Source organism: Rhagoletis pomonella, unplaced genomic scaffold (genome assembly GCF_013731165.1).
Source record: "Rhagoletis pomonella isolate Grant_MI unplaced genomic scaffold, Rhpom_1.0 Rhpom_scaffold_00013, whole genome shotgun sequence".
Classification (NCBI taxonomy): Eukaryota; Metazoa; Arthropoda; class Insecta; order Diptera; family Tephritidae; genus Rhagoletis; species Rhagoletis pomonella.
The window spans coordinates 7439567-7459879 of record NW_023458567.1 but is presented as its reverse complement, the minus strand read 5'-3'; the positions used below and the strand labels follow the sequence as shown (position 1 = coordinate 7459879).

The following is a 20313-nucleotide window of genomic DNA, read 5'->3' as shown; positions in this document are numbered from 1 at the left end:
AACAAAGCACGAAATAATTAAACAAACAATTTGTAATTATAATTTTAATTGGTAATTGTAATAATGGTAATGTATGTGTATAATAATTATTATATATACGCTTGTAATACATTTATGTATGGTTGTATATAGTAGAGTTTTTTAATATATGCAAAATATTTGTATAAACGCGCAACACACACACACACGCCTCGTAATTTTTTTTTTTTTATATTTGCAGTATGCATGTAATTTATTATGTACTTCGGTTTCTTGCATTTTTATTTTAATGTTGTAACTACAGCTACATTTATGTGGGACATTTTATGCTCGCGTTTATCGTTTTTTAAGACTTGCATGCCGTACATATGTACATATGTATGTATTTACGTTTTTCGCAGGCGCACAGGCGTGTGTGTGTGCGCATACTCTTACAACGCGATTGGTAATGTTCGAAAATGTTGTTGTAGTTTTTAAATTTCGCTTTCAAAAGTTGTGTAGTGTAGTGGTGTGTTCGTGTAAGTGTATTTTGTAGTTATTGCCTACATTCCATAGCCGGGATATGCCATATTTGGCGCATAGCCAGGCGCCGCCGCATAATTTTGCGCATATTGTGGAGGTATACCCATAGCCGGTCCAGCGGTTATCATCAATTGTGGCTCCATTGTGATGATGTTCTTGTGTTCGACTGTTTCGTCCTCCTTTTCGCGTTGCGCTTCGGTTTGTTCCAGCTTGTCGACTTTTGTGGTGTATTCGCGTATTACCTGTAAGGAAAGGGAAGGGGTTTAGGTTTAGTTTGTTGTAATATGGGGTGAGTAAAATCTATTCCTTTAAAAATTTCAGTACTCAAAAATTTTTAAAACACCGATATGAAAATTAGTGGAATTCTCTAATAAAGAGGTACTCACTTGTATCAAATACGGCATAGCAAAGTCCATAATATTGTGTTTCCATGCCAGCTCCAGTATAACATCAGGCCGCAGCAAGTCGTAGCACTGCAAAAAAGCAAGCATAAATAAAATGAATTAATAAACCTCTTGCTGGCACTCATATCTTTCAGTTTGCCTAAATTTGTTTTTTTTTATCATTTTTCTTTCTCTTGTCGTATGCACTCTGCCTATTGCGCTGCATATCCCATTTTACCATCAGCCCTATCGCTAATGCCGTGTGAATAAACTGTTCCCATAATTTAACATGCAAAACAAAAACAAATTGTTTTTGCTTTACTTTATATTTTTTGGGAATATTTGTTGTAGTAAAGTTGACTACATTGGGCGATTCAATTAAAACATTTTAAAAGTAGTAACTACTTGCAAGGTTAGCGTTTTCGTACTTTTTCGGATAGATCTCTCATTGAGAGTGATTCTTGGAAATTAACTGGCATGTTACCGGATATATTTTTTTTTACGTGAACAGAGCTATCTATTTTCTCTTAATCTTTCCTCTTTGAATATTATTTCTCTATATCTTACTCTAGCTGCATATTTTCTTTTTGAGTTTCTAATCATTTAATTTGTTATTTTAAGGATTTATTTCCATTTCCTCGGTTTCTATTGATTTTCTTTTTTTCTCTCCCTCTTCTCAATTATACCGAGGGGGAAAAGGGAATGCATTAACTTTTTTCTCCCAAGAAAATTTTAACAACTACGTTTGAACGAAAAGCGAGCAATGTCGGCGAGCGGATGATGTGCAATTTCGAAAAAAAAAAACAAGAACAAAAAATGAAAAAAACAAAAAATTTGAGAACTAACTCAAGTATGTTTTTTCACGTTATCAAAACTGTTGCTGCAGTCGAATGTATGTATGCGTGTTCGACTGCCGTGTCGTTGATCACGAGCTTAAAACCTAGTGCCATAGAACTTTTTCAATTTTTTATTTTTTTAAATTTATAAATTCTATTTATAGATTCTATAGCAACATGCGACACATTACTTTCGTATGACAACGCTGTAGGGAAATTCTTGCATCTTTCCGTGCATGGGTTATAGGGGCTATCCATTACTTTATGCATTCCCTAACATTACCTTTTCCCGCAGGGTCTTTCTGGCTTCCCAATTTTCCCTCTCTCTCCCCTCAAATTCTGCTCTCTTCAAATTAATCTCTCTCAATTTCTCCTCTTCTCAACTTTCTCTACCTCTCTTCTCTACATGTCTCTCAATATTAGCTTGATCTCCCGTTATTTTTTCTTTTTATTGAAAAAACTTTAATTTCCGGAAATAAATGTATTTTCGACCAAAAAACTGTAACCTTCATAAACGAAGTTTTTTAAAAATTTAGGCTTTTTTTAATTTTATATATTACATAACAAAAACTATTAATTTGAAATAAAATAATATAAAACGGAATATTAAAATCACATTTTGTTTTAATGAGCCTCAATTTCATTATTTAGCGTAAATTGCTGTTTTTTTTTAACATTTGATTCGATACCTCAAATTTGTACCTCCTGCATAATTTAAAAAAGGTTAAGTTTTTAAAATACCAGAGAGTGCTGGAATTTGTAGTATATTTTATTCAAATTGATTTGGGAAACAATGCTACTTCATCGTCGTCTTTTATCTTACAAATTTGCTTACAAAAAACCGAGAGGGAAATTTTAATTTATTCGTTCAAATCGTAAATTTCGAAAAAGCTGTAATTTGTACTATGAGGTAATTTTAACTACTGTAAGCTTGTCTAAAATCTGTAATTTACAGTTAAAACTGTGAATCAGGACACAGTGTTCTATACCTACTTCTCTATTTTTCCAAACCTTTCCTGTCCAATTCCTTGTCTCTCATTTTTTTATTCATTTTTTTCTCAATCCTACTCTCAATCCCCTTGTTATTTTAGGTTTTTCTACTCACTTGGAATAAACAGGCAGCGAAGCAGTCGTGGGCATTGCGTTCGAGGAACCAACCCAAAAGCTCTTCAGCAATCTCTTGTTTGCCCGATTCGGCCGCATACTCCATGGCGTCCTTGTAGAGTTTATCCTTTTTGCACAATTCGACACTCTGCTTCCAGCGGTTGTTGCCTAGAATAATTGTAACGAAAGGAAATGGAAATTTAAAGCAACTGTGATTAAAAAAAATATTTTTCTAAAGTAAATATTTGAAACAAACTGAAAAACTGAGCACTGAAAACTGTTTTTGGTGACTTCAAGTAATAAATCAGTTCCTTTCATTTTTTAACATTTTCTGGATTTCCGACTATACGTAACCATTCTCTGCAGCATTTTTCACACGCAAGTTTCTTGGCGGTTTCTCTTTTTTTTACCTTTCAAAACGGACAAAATTTCGAACTTGAAGTCGATTTTCCCTTTGCGCTTTTACCAACCCTCCGACGGTTAATTCCTCTTTCAAAAATTACCCTCGCACTTACCAAGCTTAACACACACTCACCTTTGTACAAGTAGGCAGCAATGCGTCGGAATTCGGTCAATTCGTGCTTCTCCAGCTTTTGTGCCAATGCGATTGTGTCGAAGTTGTCGAATCCATCGATAGAATTACGCAGACCCTGATAGTCTTCCTCCTCGATGAGCAGCCCGTTGAGCGCTTCATTGATCGCTTTGTTATTGAGCGACTGTACCGAACGTAAATAGGGTTTCACCAGCTGTAGGTGACCGGTCTTCGAGAAAAAGCTTACAGCACGTGTATGATCCATACGCGGTGCCAATACCAACAGCATATCGTTCAACAACAGTGGTTTGTAATCCAAGTAAAATTGTATAGCTTTGTAGTAGAGTTCGATGTTGGCCACTTTGGTGATGATATCCTTGAAGTGACCCTCGCGCCAAGCCTCCGTCGGATGTGCCATCATAGCAAGCACTGCATTATCGTACTCTTCATACTTGTCGTAGAGGAATACCAGTTCGGACCAAAGATGTGCCGATTCGGCAGCGCGTAACACTTTTGGGATGTTGACGCGCGACCAAAATAGCTCCAGATGCTCACGCATCTTAGACGGCTTGAATTTCGAGTAGAGTATAGCCAGTTCGGTGAACATGCCCATGTGTGCGCGTTCCAGTCCCAAAGCGGACTCTAACAACGCAATGAGCTCCTCAAAATAGCCGCGATCTTGATAGTAATTGATCAAATCTTCTAATTCGTCTGCGTGCACGACGATGTGCAGGCCACACATTTGCGCCAGACGGAATTCTTCGGCATCGACACAAGCGAAGCACACCTCCTTCCAGGTGCGTGTCGAATTGGCCTTGCGAGCCGAGTCTACGGCGCCCTGGAACTCCTTCAAATAGACCAACGTGATGGCGAGACGCGCAAAGTTGCTCACGTTGTTGTACAATAGCTTAGCTGCATCGTACATGCCGTCGTTGAAGCAGCGATCGCCGATCTTCTGTATATCTGCATGATTCGGACCCGAAATAAACTCTTCCAGATCGGCTAGACGGCCGGTGCGTGCGTAGGCATAGATCAACTCGCTTTCGATGTACGATTCGCGAGCCTTTTTGCGCGCCATCTGCAGATAGCGCACCAGGTCATCCCAGGAGTCGGCCTTCGAGGCGACGTCGACCACATCCATGTACGCGCTCGGATCGTCCGCTTTTATGTAAGAGTCAATGGCTTCCTTGACGAGCCCCTGTTGCAATTGTGCTTTGGCGAGTTGCGACCACACGGCCGGCTCATTACAGCGCTCGGCGAATTCGTTGGCCCGTTCCAAATTGTTCACTTGCTCGATGAGTACTTGTATAGCAGAGGTATTGACATCGAATTTCTTGAAGATGGCGAACGCCTCCTCGTACAATTGATTCGAAATAGCGATATTCGCAATATCGGGTGCATCGTAGTTGTCCAGACGATTGATGTAGTCCATGACGCGTGTATGATCCGCCTTGATGGCGGTCAAGATCAACAAATTCTGCAAGTTGCGATGATCGGAGAACACGGACGAATCGAGTATGATCTTCTCGAGCAATTCAATCAACTCATTGGGCAAATCGGCAGTCATAAAGGCTTTTACCGTCACCGAGATATCGTCGGGATCCTGTGTCTCAGAGAGCGCCGTCTGAACGACCTGGTCAATGAGTTGGCGCTTGTAGGGATTAGACTCGGACAGCACCTCCACCCAGAGTGCGGCATCGCGACGACGCACCAGGTAGCGCGCCTCACTCTTGAACAGCGAATTTTCATTACACACAGCAATCAATTCGCGATCGCACTGCCCACGCTCATAGGCCACACATGCCAAGTGGGGATCGCGTTTCTCACAATAGCGACCAACAACGCGGCTATCGTAGTACTGGTTCTCCTTGAGGAAACGTTCGGGATTGTTATTCGAATCAATGTAGATCTTGGCCAGGGCATTGTGCGTAGCAGGCTCGACACAACCGTCATGCACGCGCGACTCCAACCACGGCAAAAGCAATTTCAAACGATTGCGTTTCTCCACCTCGGCCACTAGCTCATCGGTCGAGAACTGGCCCTTTACGACAAGTATCAAATTTTTGATAATATCCTCGGAGCAATCGACATCCAAGAGGCCACCCACGACGACAGGCAAACGTGATGGATTCACCTTTTGCACATAAATTTCAATGTACTTCTGCAGATTGTTGCGGTATAGGTAGAGCACCAGATCGTGCACGAAATCGAAGCGATCGCAAACGATTATCAGCGGCAACTGATCGGTCAATTTGGCTTCCTTGAGGAAATTCTTGACGCGCTCGGCATTGTAACAGTTCGATTCGCGACATATACGCTCCACTTCCTTGATTTGGTTGGTTTTGCAAGCGGCCTGTATGTACTTGAAGTGCACCTCCGGATCCTGCGAATAGTTGACGATCGAGCCGAGGAAGTAGAAGAGCCCCTCGTAAGACTTGAAACTCTCGAAGAGATCGATCAGCGCCTTGGTGGTTAATTGTTCGTGGTATTTGGTGGCGATTTGAACGCAGATCTGCAAGTTCTGACGTATATTCGCGGTCAACATAGCTTTCAGGCACTCCAGCGAATCCTCCACGGACAGCGTACCAAAGTAGCTGACTAGCCAGTCGGCATTCAACAGATGTGTATGTACCACGGCGCGCTTGATATCATACAAGTCGGTATAGTGCTCCAATGCACGCTGCAGCAGACCTGCCTTCTCGCACAGCTGGGCGATGTGCGCGCGATCGTAGTGCGTGAACATGGCGTTGCCCAGTATGGCATCGGCCACTTGCGGCGCAGAAATCAAGTTCATTTCAAGCAAACGCGTCTGCAAAGCACCTTCATTCGCGCGATTGTGCTTGAGTGCATCCAAGAGGAAGGCTGTGCACTGCTGCACCATCGAATGCTCCATAAAGATATCCACGATTTGGTTAATGTCCGCAAGCGGCTCCTCCTCTTCGGCCACCAGCATTGAAGCGAAACCAGCGCCTTGTTCGGGGTTGGTGCGCATCACTGAACGCAAGAGGAAAATATAATCCGGCGTGTAGTTGACCTTCTTGGCGTACAAAACGATCTTTTGGAATTGACCCGTTTCGGCAAAACACTGAATAACCTTATTGGGCACATTGGCGCGCAAATAGATCGAAAGCGCCAGCGTCAAATCAGATGTCTTCACCAAATCGCCCAGCTCCTCGCTGCATTCGAGCTTCTCCTCCTTCAACCACTTTTCACATAACTGCTTCTTACCCTGCACGAGTACCGGTCGGCACAACTCTAGCGATTCGTACTTGTTCAGTTTACCCTGATCCAGCAGTATGCCAAAGTATTGCAATAGCGGTGGCGTTGTTGAGCCAGCGGGCGACTGCACCTGCTGGAAACGTTGTATAGTCTGTGGTGTACGCAAAATGCCCTTGGGTGCCAGTGCAGCAACCTTGGCTGCCTCCGCGTACTGGCCAGCAGTGAAGAGCTTATTGAATTTACGCACAAAGAGGTCCTCAGCGCCCGATAGATTATTGCGCACAGCCATGCGCAGTGCCAAATCCGGATTCTGTAATACCGTATTGATATACGGTATGATTTGCTCCTCATCAACGGTCACCGAGAGCACTTGTCCCTTGCGATTAACTCCGATAATGCCGCCGCTGGCCTCGTGTGGTGCTGTCACAAAGATCGTATCCGCCGAGATACGATTCATGTAGATGCACGTGGCCGTTTCCATGTCATACAGATGGATATAGCCATATTTGGTGATCAAATAAATGGTATCATATTTGGCGGAAACTTGCATGGCGACCGGGAAATCGCTTTGTGCCTCGGGCGGGAAGAAAACATCAACCGATTTCTTGGGGAAGGGCTGATTGCCGGCTGGTGGCGCTCCAACTTCGATAATGTGCAGCTTGCCACCGCTAGCGGTGCGCACAGCGAAACAGAAAAGTGTTGAGGGTTCCTTGTTGCCCTCCATCTTGAAGCTGGCGAATGAGGCGGCATGACCTGTACATGATGGGGGAATAAATCACAGTAGGAATTTTCAGTAAGACAAAGTAATAACACGCATGAAATGCTAAAAAAAAAACTATTTGAAATACACGATACATGTTTAATTTAAATTTGTTTACTGTTATTGATATTTTTGTTAACTACCAACTCACCTTCAATAGCTTGCGACACCTTGCGTTCCACCGAGTATAGCTGCATAGCTCCGGCGACACGATTCGGCAATGCCGAAATGCCTACCAACAACAACCATTGTTGCGATGGATTGCAACGATAATTGATAATTTGACAACCATTCAACGATGAATGACGATCAAACATTTTCTGCGGTGTAGAATCGCCCTCCATGGACCAATGATAGACGGAGGTTTCGGTGACCAGCGCCAAAGTGTTCAAGGAGATCCACTTCCAAAAGACCACGTCCTCGGTCATGGTGTGCGCCTTCATTTTCGATTTCATTTCAATATTGAAGATTTGCAAGGTCTTTTGAGCTACAAAGAGTGAATTTTTTAGCGAATTGTCAGAAATCTGGAAAAATGTAACAACTTTGAAATTACCTTTGAGCGCAATAACTTTGCTGGCTGGATTCATGATTGCCGAATCGGCGGAGATGGGACGCCTGGTCGGATTGCTGACATCGTTCATGTCGATGATGACCACTTGCGCGGTATCGTTGACCTTTTCGCGCACACAAATGAATTTGTCCGACTCCATGGTGAGAGTGCTGAACGATATCGAATTGAGATTGATGCCGACATTTGTGAGCTGAACGAAATTTTTAGAAAGAGAAAAATTAATATTTTATAGGTATGGAGCAGAAAGGATGATTGTTTTATCAGACGATGTACATTAAGGCGTATCACGAAACGTTTAGCGTGTCAGGTTTATTTTAATAATTTATCGAGAACAAATTTTGGGTGTAAAATTTTTTTATAGGCACCCGCTAAAAAAGCTAAATCGCGTTTTTTGCTATAACTTTCTTATTTGATATCCGGTTTTTAAAATGTGTATGTAGCCGAAAAGGTCACGCTTAGGACTATAATAATATAAAAAATTTTGGTTCAAAATACCGTTTTGATTTATACCTTCACTCATTTTGGAAATACTATCCATAGATTTTTATTTTTAATGAGTAAAGGTATAAATCAAAGAGGTTTTTAAAACCCAAAATTTACACCCAACATTTTTTTCGACATAAATATTTAAATAATGCTGACACACGTTCAACTTTTTTTCTTTCATATGTTGTGATACGGACGGCTTAGTGTACATACATATGTAGGTAGGTGTGTAGGATTTTTTGGTGATCAAGGAAATTTGTTCACATTTTCAAAATAAAATCAAAGTTTTGGCAAAATCATATTTCAAAAGTTTATAAAAATACATATATACAGTATTGGCAATATCTATACCACCCCCTTTTCAAAGTGATATTGATTGCCATTTATGCTTAATTATTAATTTTTAAGAATTTTCAATTAATATACAGTTCATTCTCTAAAAAACCCTTATAAACCCAAGTTTTAAACTTTGTAAAAGACTATGCAAAAATCAACAAATTTTCACCTAAATTTCAAACTTTTTTTTTAGAAGTGTTAATTTTTTTTTGGGTACGCAGTTTTATTGCAAATTCAATTTTAGTCTAACAATGTCCAAGTTTCAAGTGGCCAAAAGATTTTTTAATACTTGAAAAAAATATTAATTTGGTGCATTTTTTTTCTTCTTTCCATAGATAGCAATTTATATAAATTAATTATCAAAAACTAAAATAATAATCAATGAACATTCCTGAAATCTCCTAAGCTCTTTTTTTTTATAAATAACACAGCAAATATTTTTAAGTTCAAGGTCAATATTTGTTTACACCGTCAGCGAGCTCACCATGCCGCGACCGCACCCTCAGGCGGCATGTGCTGAAATGCGGCGCCGAAAATGTTGATAAATGCAGACACAAAGGAAGCACAAGTTTAAGTAAATATAAATAAATAAAATCAAAACCTAACGAAAAACGATCAGAGAAAAGAAAAAAGCGTAGACCATTTTTGGCCAAACTGCGCCAAAGCCATACGATGGAATCGGTCCTCTCTCTATCTCTTTTGGCTTAATCTGCCGCAGGCGATGTGATGAGCGCAGCAGACAAGCGATGCAGACATTAAAAATTGTATTCTGCCAATTTAAAAAAGTCAGCTGCTCTCGAACAGCTTAAAATATATGCATTTCATGCCATTTTCACGTAGATATTTGCGATGCCAATGCCATCGGTAAGAGGCCAAACGCCGGATGAGGAGATGTATGTAAATACTGCCTTGTTTTTCTTGCCGACTTCCGTCTGGCGCGTAAGCAAGATAATACGCAGTTGCTCTGCTGTTTAGCGCTCTCGCTATACTCGATTTGTAGCTCTCTGATTTGCGATAGCGCAATGCAGCTGATGGATGATGTCTTCTGCAGAAATGCTTTATTGCATGTTTCTTTGTTTCATTATAAATGCTAGAATGATAAGCATGAAACGAGTTAATGGGAATTTTCATTGGAAATAGATTTCGAAGGCATACGAATAAAGATTACAACGAAGAATATGTTTAAAATTTTAATTTTGAAATAATTCTGTAACATACTGAAGTTCTTTTGATAAAAACAGATATTCGAATACCTGCATTAAGCAGTTTGATTTAGTCCACACTTAGTAAGAAAATCAAATATCTCTCTCTTTAGAAAATATCTCTCGTCGATTTTACACCAATGTTTTATATATATTAGCATTAAGGGAAATTTTCTATAGGTTTATTTTTATTACATAATCTTAATTTTGCAGAATAAGTTTGATGAAAAAAAATGAAAACAAAAATTTGCCTAAAATTTCCCATTTGGGAAATTTTTAAAGTGTGCTATTTTTCAACCGGCATTTTTTCAATATTTACGCTACTAAACCGGCTCATACACCACTCCAAATGATGGTATTGACTTTTTGTCTAGCAACCAGAAATGCCATTCAAATGAACATTAATTTTTCACTTTTTTATGCTACCGTTCAACATTCAACCTTTTTTTGCGTGGTGTAAAAAATCAACACTGCTTTTAGCTTAGGTACTTATGGCTGTGAACTTATTTGACTCTTCGCCACAAATTGCGATGACCTAAATAACCTGGTGAAGTGTGTGTGTGTCTGCGCTTGTAAACTGCTTTTGAAAAGAATATTTTTCTAGAAAGACGATAAAATAGCATAGCATAAAAAAGTGCTAAGAAAGTAATGTGGCGTTCAACCAATCAGCGGCTTTTGGATATAAATACATATGTACATACATAAATACATACATACATACAGTATTGGACAATACAATAGCACCCCCATTTCAAAGTGATATTGTTTCCCACTCATGTTTATTTATTTATTTTTAGGAATTTTTAATCTAATCAAAACAAAACCCACATAAACCCAAGTTTATAACTTTGTAGAAAACTACAAAAAAAATTCCGCAAATATTCACTAAAATTTCAAACATTTTTCTCAGAAGTGTTAAAATTGTTTTGAGTTCACAGTTTTATAGCCTATACAATTTTAGTCTAACAATGGGCAAGTTTCAAGTGGCTTAAAATTACCGTTGATTTTTTAGAATTTTTTCGCCGAAGGTGTTGTTTATTAGTTACATATATGGAAGCAAATGCGACAAAAATAACTCTAAAAATGAACCACTTGAAACTTGCACATTGTTAGACTAAAATTCAATTTGCTATAAAACTACGTACCGAAAAACAATTTAACACTTCTGAGAAAAGTTTGAAATTTAGGTGAAAATTTGTTGCATTTTTTTGTAGTCTTTTCAAAAATTTTATAACTTGGGTTTATATGGGTTTTTGTTAGAGAATGAACCGTATTTTAATCGAAAGCTCTTAAAAATTAATAATTAAAATAAGTGGCAAATAATATCAGTTTGGAATGGGGGTGCTATAGATATGGCCAATACTGTATATGTATTTACATACAATTACTCATTTGAAATACTCTCGAAAAGGAACCACAAGTAGTTCCCAATTAGTGAATGAAAGTAAATTGAAAATTTTCTTATTGAAATATTTCCAGTCGTCCATAGGAGATAGTAGTTAGAAAATAAAATGGCAAGTATCATTGTACATACATACATTTGTATATAGCTGCAATGCTATTCTTCAATTTCAAAGAGACTCGTGTTTTATGAAATCACCCAAACATTTGACCATCACAAATTTAACTGCCAAGAAAATCAGATCGCATTTTCATATAGTGAAAAACATAGTGCATGGTAACAGCGGTAATAATGGAGCAGAAAAATGTGATTATTGTTATTGTGCAGTGGAGTAGAGCGAATAAATGTACGACTGTACAAAAGGGAAACCAATTTAGTGTAGTGAAAATATACAAATGCAATTGGAAGTACGTGTATAACCAGTAGATTTAACGGTAAACAGCGTGGAACTGCATATCTACATACATACGATTAGTAATTTAATAACGAAGCGACATTCAGTTTAGAATTTTAAGTAAGCGTTATGCATACATACTCGAATAGATACTCCCATTGAATAGTTGTTTGCTTGTTGAACGCAGTAGGTCAACTAAAAAGCATAGCACATGTATTTTTGGACCACCCTAATGTACATACTATATATTTATACAGCTATGTGAAAATGCCTGTATGAATCTTGTATACAAATGTAAACGCACATATGTAATTACTGTGTTCTCATTTCGCGAGCGCACCTAATAATTTAATTATGAAACAATGAATGAAAATGAAGAAATCCAAACCGCAATGGTCAATATTATTAATGAGCTGGCAAAGGCTATGTTTTGCTGCCGGGCAGACAGCAAAAGAGTTGAAAGGCAAGATAAGTAAAAAAAAATAAAAAATTAAGAAGATAAAACGAAAAAAAAATACTTAACTATAATCCGCCTGGAAAAAATTAAGGCAACAAATGGAAACAAAGTGTTAAATGACTTCAAATAAGGCAGAAGAAACAACAAAAAACCAAGTGCATGTTTGTACATATGTATGTATAACTATGAGTCAGTCTGCCACAACATCTCTGACATGAGTACATTCACCAACAAGTCCTCTGAGGCGTAAAGAAAAGGTAACCAACCGGTTTAGAAGCTGAAAGGTAAATCGCATACTTAGCCGCAGCAAAAGTTGAAGAAATTTTGATGTAATTTAAAGCAAGTAGCCGGCGACGTCGGCTGTATTATGTCGCAGCCACTTTTGAGAAGTGCTTGCCCATCGATGACGTAGGAATAACTAAAACAGAAAATATTAAATTAGAGATTAGATAATTATAAATGTTGTAAAATATTCAATACACGAGCATGCCGACTGTAGAAAGTATGGGTTTGTATGAGTTTGAAAGGAAAAATCTAAGAGATCCAGCCAACCCACTGGATGTAAATATGTATATGAAAGAAATATGATATCAAACTGCAACCTAAAATCTCTAAAAACTCAGTAAATCGCCCATGAAACAAATAAAAGAAAAAGTGGTTTAACCAGAGTCTAATATGTAAATGGAATACGACGATAATTCAAGCTCAAGCTACTAGTATATCTTCGCCCAACCAAATGCCAGCATATGATGAGTCACATTTTTTCACTGTACGAGTGCTAAAAGCATACACGCAGGCACATACCCAAACATACATATGTATATGTATATGTACCTTCGTCAGCGCATAAATTTATTGAATGGCAGCAGTGGCTCTACGTAGCGCAGCAACGCGTAGGAATGTCGCAGGCAAGCGGATGAACGGCAGGCATTAAGCCGGCGGCCGGTCGCACCAGTCACCGCCACACTCTGGGACGAATTGGCTTTTTGTTTTATTCCGCTCAATCTACAATGCGCTTAAATTCTTTTTATCTAATAGTAGCTAGCTTGTAGTAAAATCTTGGACACAAATTCATTTTATTTTTATGCTTTGTACAAAGTATATGTATGCGCATGCCAGCACAGTAATTTAATGAAAATGAAGCTGCGATTTGGTGTGCGGAGTGCATTTATGCGGCTGCTAGGAAAGCTGTGAATAAAAAACCTTAAAGTTGATTTTTTATGGAATTAAATATGTATGTATGCACATGCAAACATATGCATGTACCTACATATGTATGTAGAAATCTGTGTGTTTGTACAAACTGTGTGTTGAGCTTTTTATAGCCATGTAGCCTGATAATGAAACTGATTTCGGCTTTACAGCGCTACTTAAAACAATTTAAATGGGGGTGTCGCCAGTGAAGCAACTGTGGTAGAGAAAATTATGCGGCACATGACAAGAACGTTTTACGCGAAAGATCTTCCAACAGCTAATGTCTCTCACGAGTTAATAAAAAACTGCAGATGCTTTTCTGATATGGGCAAGCTACTAATAGAATCCAACCAAAAGCGCGGCGCGGCTATGGTAGCAGCTTGGCCTGGTTCTATTAAAGATCTGAATAGTATAAATTTTGAAATCGGGCACATTCCAGTGCCCCTAAAATACATACCTACATGCATATTTATAATTTTATAAGTTCTTCTCGTACCTAAAAAAAGATAGACATATAGATAAATTTTCGAATACAATTGTATAAAAACGCATTCCTTGATCACCTACCACGTACGTACAAACAAATTAATCATTTTACAATTTTGAGTAGGCACTTACCTGTAAATGCTCCTGGAAGCGTATTGGCAAAACTTGCGTCATTTTCGATTCTGCAACACTTTCAACACACTAAACAAATTTTCTCTGCAACAACGATGCAATCAAGCTTAAGTTGTGGTTGACTGCTTCTCTTGTTGCTTCCGGATCACAGTGCGTGACTCGTTGCAATCGTGATTATTTTTTTAAGGGTTTTCTTTTAAATATACAGATTCTTCAAGTGAATCACGAGCAATGCGTCTTTTATTTCCCTATTTGATTCGTTCGTTCGGCCGCTTTTCATATAATAATTTTTGTCTGCTAGTTTTTAGCACTTATTTACTTTATTTAATTTTCTCTTCTCTTAAGTGAACCTTATGCTGCTGATGTTGCAATGAAAACGAAAAATAAGAAAAAACAATGAAAGTTAGAAAAAAAAAATTAACAGCAAGCTGCGCAACCATTTTTTAGAGCTTCCAAATCTAATGCAGAAGTAAGTGCAATTTTTATAAAGAATTACTATTTCAATATTTAATCAAACCCTCGAGTTCACTTTTCGGTGTTACAAAGCACACCTTAGTTTACAATGCTTGCCCAGCATGCTTTCATTATGAAACACTGAAATTTTGTTCAAAATAATCGTCCTATTAATTTTAACGGCTCTATGTACATATTTTAGTAATAAATTAGGAAAACTACGCGACTGGCCAAAAGTGGGTAGATCGTAAAAACTCTTGCTTCACATAGCGATGTCACCGCCTCCTAAAAGGTCTGCGTAGAAGTCAGCAGAGGCAGCAAATTAATTTTACGAATTTTCTATGCCACGGATTTATTTATGAATATTTTTTTTAACCTAAACGTCACTGCATTATAGCAAAAAGTCAATGCAAAGTTGTAAATTCTGCTAAAGTCAATACTTGAAAAAAACAATGAAGAAATTAGCGGCTGCTGCTACTTTGCACTCGTACTCGGTTGCTGTTCGTCGACGTCGTCGTCGTTTTTTGCCGTTTGACAGCAACACAAAAACAAGCAAAACAAGAAGCGCACCACTGACAGCAAAAATGGCGAATATGGAATGCAGTGTGGTGAATTCAAATTTAGAGCTATAGGGGAAAATGACCTAATCGCTGACTTTTTGCCATGTACCTGTTAGGCCAATTGTATTACCAATTTTAGGCTTTAATTAGCTAATTCAAACATTATTAATGCATATAACTATGAATAAAATATGCACATAAATCTCTTTCTAGTGAAATCACTCTCTCGATTAATGAAAACCTCTTGGAAAAATAAGTTTAATCTATAGCCAGGATGCTCTGTAAAAAGTACCACGTATGCCACATAAACAAAACATGAATATGTAAGCTAAAAAACGGCGAAAAACTATGTAATGCTCTCATAGCCAGTCAACAACCGCCCACCGCGCCAGTAAAGGAAACAACCGTAGGCACCAGAACTAATTATTATACCTCTACACGACAGGCAGAACGAGATGGCAAGTTAGTATGTATATTTAACTACTTCAAATGATAGTCAGATTTTTCATTGTAGAGTTATCTGCATTGTCTCGTTCTCTACTGTGATCCCCTGCCTTTTGCGTCGGCTACCCTTTCTCTAGCCAACATTGAAAAAATTTCCACTTTTCCTTTTTGACCACTTTTCAGTGCACAAATGAAATTATATTTCGCTGCACATTTACACTTATTTTATCTAGAATTACATATGTCACACAATTACCATTTATTATTGTAATGTTCTTTAATTGTTATTTGGCTAAATTCGCATTTAAAACTCACTTAAATTGCACTTAAACGCGTTTAACCATATTGATTTCTCCACCACCGAAAAGCGAAAATGACAAGAAAATTTCTTTTGACTGATGTCAAATTCGCTTGAACGATTTGCCGTGGTGAATTCATAGAAAGTACTGTTCGATTTATCGAATACTTTTAAGAGCGAAATACACTATACAAGCTTGACAAATCAAGCGAAATATTTTGGCTTCAAGCAATTTGTGTTGTGAATGTATAGGGGTGTTTTGTATTTTCTGGTCGCCATCAACGCGAATTTATATAAGGTGGCGTCTAATATCAAATTTAAAAATTTTGTTTGAATTCCCACACATACTAATAAAGATTTTGACAATTTATGCCGCCAAAGCAAAAACAAAATACATGTACTCCTGCTCTCACCTCATATTAACTCGCCTTGGTCGCCATGTTGTCGTATGATCAAACCGCTTGTCAAGGCGAAGCTATAAAAGGTGGTGCTCAAGGCGAATTTATACAAGGTGGTGCTGATGGCGAATTTAGATTTTCGCCGCGGTACTTAATATCAAATTGATGTGTTTCAAGGCGAATTTATACAAGGTGGTGTTGTAAAATCAGCTGATTACTTCGCCTTACATGTATTTTCTTTTTGCTTTTACTGATTTGACAGCACACCCATCAAAAACAAAAACAAAATACATTTAAATTTTGGGCGAATTGAGGTTTGACATAACACCCGCAATACAAAATACATGTGATTGTTGCTGTTGTAATCTAAATTCGCCAGCGGTACCACCTTGTATAAATTCGCTTTGGATGTGTTTGTTGTAATATGAATTCGCCTTGTTTACAACAAACACATCATTTTGACGTTAGGAAGTACCGCGGCGAAAATCTAAATTCGCCATCAACACCACCTTGTATAAATTCGCCTTGGTGGTGTTGCTGGAACAGCTGCTTTGATTTGCCTCGGTACACACCCTACAAGAACAGTGATAGTCCTTTGATTGAGCATGTGCTAATCACTGGTCATGGAGATCGCAATCAAGTACTTCTGTCAGCTTTTGAAGAGCAATATGCAAAACGTGATGTAAACATTTGTGTACATGTGATCTTCCGTCTTCCTCCAACTTATGGCCTTATTTAGTGGTCTCTTTTTAACCAACGCAAAATTTGCAAATGTGTTAGTAAGATAAATGAGAATGGGTTAGTTTCCATCACACAATTCTTGTAGGGCAGATATCATAATTTTATGAATGAGTGAGAAAGTGGGAGGGTTGAAATTGCTTTCCCTCTTCTTCATTAAGTGGAGAATGGCTGAAGTGCACAATATGTATCGAAATCAATAACCTTATATGAATTCGCCTTGCCTCTTGCGTAAAATCTCCTCATTCGCAACGGAATTTTCAGCGAGTGAGGAAAAAAAATTTAAATTCTTTGCTTGATCGATCATGTTTTTGCATAATGTATGGCGAAATTGGACGAGTATGTTTGACAAGCCGATTGTGTGGTGTACTTCGCTCTTTAACCATACAAGCAGTTGGTGAAACAAGACGAACTTTCCCTTTGAAAGCCCTACACACGCCATGAACGAAAGACACAAGATCACGTAAGAACAAGAGAGTGAAAAAAGTCGATTTTTTGAGCGGGTTCTACGCCATCTTGTTTCACTGGAAAACGAGCGAAAAGTAAACAAAGCAAAGAAAACAACGAAAACCAAAATGAGCCAAAATCATTGTCAGCCACTTTAAACGCACAATTTAGGTAAAATGATGCAACAAAATGCTTTAAAATGTGTTGTCATGTTGAATTAACTCTTCTTTACTTGAATAAAAGTGTAAAATAGTGGTGCTTGTGATGTAAACAAACGCTCAGCTGACGAACCTGCTTTCGCAAACTTTTTTCTCAAAACCAGTTACAAATACAACGTCGCGTTCTTACGTGATCTTGCATTTTTGGTTCATGTACACACGCATTGATTTATCGGCCAACTACTTGTCCAACCTACTTAACGAAATTCCCTACAAACGCACCAACCAGTTGGTCGATTTCATTTGAGTAAGAATTTTTGAGCTGTGAACAACACAACAGCACCAAGTTATGCTAGGAATGCTTCTCATTTTTAAGTATTTGCTATTGCTACCGCAACAGTTTTCACAAATTAAACCCTTTTCACCAAATTTCCTACACACGGCTTATATACCACCAACTTCTAGCGGTTGGCCTACTGGTTGGCCGATAAATCGATCCGTGTGCAGGGCCTTTTAGCCACTCCAAATCGGCTATTTATCAAACATTTAACAGTGAGCGTGCACTTCGTTAGGATAACGCGATACTATATTTTCCCCCCTTTATTTATAAGTACATAATCAACGTTTCTATTTTGTTTCTTTCTACTTTATTTTAATTCGAGATTAATTCTTGTATAATGGCTTTTTACAGTGTAATCAATAGTGAAGTTGGCTGCAGTCAGTGATCCCGCGCGTGCGGACAAACATAGCTGCCAAAAAGCCAGCAAACGAGGCTGTAAACAATTGTAATTGTGCAAAAAAACAGGCGAGAAAAGTGTACAGCGGCGAAGGGACGCAACAAATTCGTGAATAAAATTTTAAATGTATTTAGTGTGTGCCAAAGCGAACAACGTTGCAGCGCCATAGTGAGTGAGAAAAATCAATAAATTTGTAATTGCTGAAATTACAAAGAGCAGAGCAGCATCAAATAAAAAGTGTATTTAATTAAACCGAAAAACGAATAAACTTGTGTTTTATGCAATTATTTGTGTGAGAGCTAATGTGCAAACACAAATGGCCATAAAAAGGACGTAATTTTATTTTATGAATTCAGGTGAGTACAAAATTTATTTGGCTAGCGTGCATTTGCATCCATATAAAATTTTGTATAATATCGCCCCTTAAACGTTCATAAGTATATTTCAAGATTATAGTTTCGCATAAATGGCTTCAGCTTTCATAAGTTTTGCCAGCATTCGTTGCAAAATTTCCCCATTTTGTTTTAATAGTTTTGCAGAATTCTATTTGCGGTTTCCTTTAATTTTGTGCTTCGCTGGTTGCTTGTTGACTTGCTGGCGTTGGTTGTTGTTGTATCTTCCTGCTAAAATACATATTTACGGCCACACAACCATGCGTATATCTGCGCGTAGATGTCCCCTGCAATGCACTTGGGGTTCTGATTTTGTTTGGTTATTTGTTGTGTTTTCTGCAGTACCACAAATTTATTCCTTTGCTAGTTTCTCTTCTCTGGTTTCTCTTTGTATTCAATGTTTTTCTTCGTTTTTTCCTGTATTTGCGCAATACAAACTCCTTAATGGCTTTGGCTTGTTGTTGAGCTATTTTTATATGCTTGACTTGTTTTTGCTTCTTTTCTCCTGTCGGCCAACTTAGTGGTTGTTGCTGATTGTAGTTCTTCATGCATTTAGCGTTTGGGTGTCTATGCTGCTAAACTAAAAAACATTAGCTGTGTTTTCGTATTATCAAGCAAAAAATATCCAGTAACTTGCCAGTAACCAAATTTCGGAGAGTAAGTCAATATTTACTCCCAATGAGTGAAATATACAAGAAAGTACGAAAACGCAAAACCAGCAAGAAGTTGCTAGTTTTATGAACAGCTGATTTATTTGTTATTTTCCGATGCAATTTTCTTAGAGAACTAGTATTTTCCATCTTATTATATATTTAAATGGGTTTATTTTGTCAATTGCAAGTCTAAAAGCACCACAAACAATTATTTTGTTAATGTGAATTATATTAAACATCATGCCATCAGCTGTTTCTATTGTTATATGGACCAATTTTTATGTTATTTTGCCCATTTGTGTCGTTTACGAACGTTTCCCGGTCGCAACAACGTTTTTTTGGCAGCGACCCGTCCATACAAACCAAAACCATTTTTCCAGGTGAGTCCAAACTTTTGCAGGGCAGTGTACATACTACTTTTATATGTATGTATGTACATAAGTACATTAGACTGCATCACCAAAAATGTTGCGGTTTTTCCGCCAGGATTACAAAATTTATTATATTTAAAGACGTCCACCAAAATATTTCGGAAAAATTTTAAGATATAAGTGAGCTGGACCGATTTGAAAATACCTCCAAAAATGGAGTTTTTTATGAATAAAAATAGTTTCTTAAATAACTTTTTAAAAAAAGTCCCTTCAGATGACAAAAAGCTTAAAAAATCTGCATAAAAATATTTAAACATCTTTTCACCGTAATTGAAAGAATGAGATTTTTGATGCGGTTTTTTTAACTTTTTTCAAAGATGGATTTACGAAAAACTTGAATAACTGTGCCAAAACTATTCAGATTTAGACTTATGGGATCTCAGTAGAAAGGTATTTTCACACTGTTTTTATTTCTGTCCAAAAAAAGTCATTTGTGTACCAATTTTTTTTTTTTCAAACACCAAAACATCTTAATTCAACTTTGAATTCGGGGATGTATGCTGAAGTGATGGTCCTTGGCCGGAGTGACCGGGTCGATCTGGTGAACGTAGAACCGACCATCGTGAGGCTCGAACTGAACGTGTTCGTTGGCGGAGTCAAGATTCCGAC

The 20313-nt window shown here is 38.0% G+C and overlaps 2 protein-coding genes across 10 annotated transcripts in view; one reads left to right on the top strand and one right to left on the bottom strand.

The window, feature by feature from the left end:
• Nucleotides 1-197: 197 nt before the first annotated feature.
• LOC118748697 (clathrin heavy chain) lies at nt 198-15840 on the bottom strand. Of its 8 annotated transcripts, XM_036483317.1 has the most exons (8): nt 15709-15838; nt 13996-14354; nt 7889-8096; nt 7487-7822; nt 3360-7328; nt 2826-2992; nt 888-974; nt 198-743 (listed from the first exon to the last, which is right to left on the bottom strand). In XM_036483317.1, the coding sequence occupies exons 2-8, from the start codon at nt 14035-14037 to the stop codon at nt 522-524; spliced, it is 5031 nt and encodes a 1676-aa protein (XP_036339210.1). In that variant the 5' UTR covers nt 14038-14354; nt 15709-15838; the 3' UTR covers nt 198-521. The 8 variants fall into 8 exon arrangements, with proteins under 8 accessions (XP_036339210.1, XP_036339208.1, XP_036339209.1 ...); XM_036483315.1 differs by having other exon boundaries at nt 7487-8096; nt 15768-15840; XM_036483316.1 differs by having other exon boundaries at nt 7487-8096; nt 13996-14351; nt 15768-15840.
• A 2380-nt stretch (nt 15841-18220) lies between these two features.
• Nucleotides 18221-20313, top strand: part of LOC118748695 (protein jim lovell) — a 19892-nt gene continuing 17799 nt past the window's right edge. The window contains exon 1 of one of the 2 annotated variants that reach the window (XM_036483309.1): nt 18221-18396. The gene's annotated coding sequence lies outside the window, so the exon portion shown is untranslated. Of the gene's footprint in view, nt 18585-20313 lie in introns of both variants that reach the window. The other variant, XM_036483307.1, reaches the window with a different exon arrangement.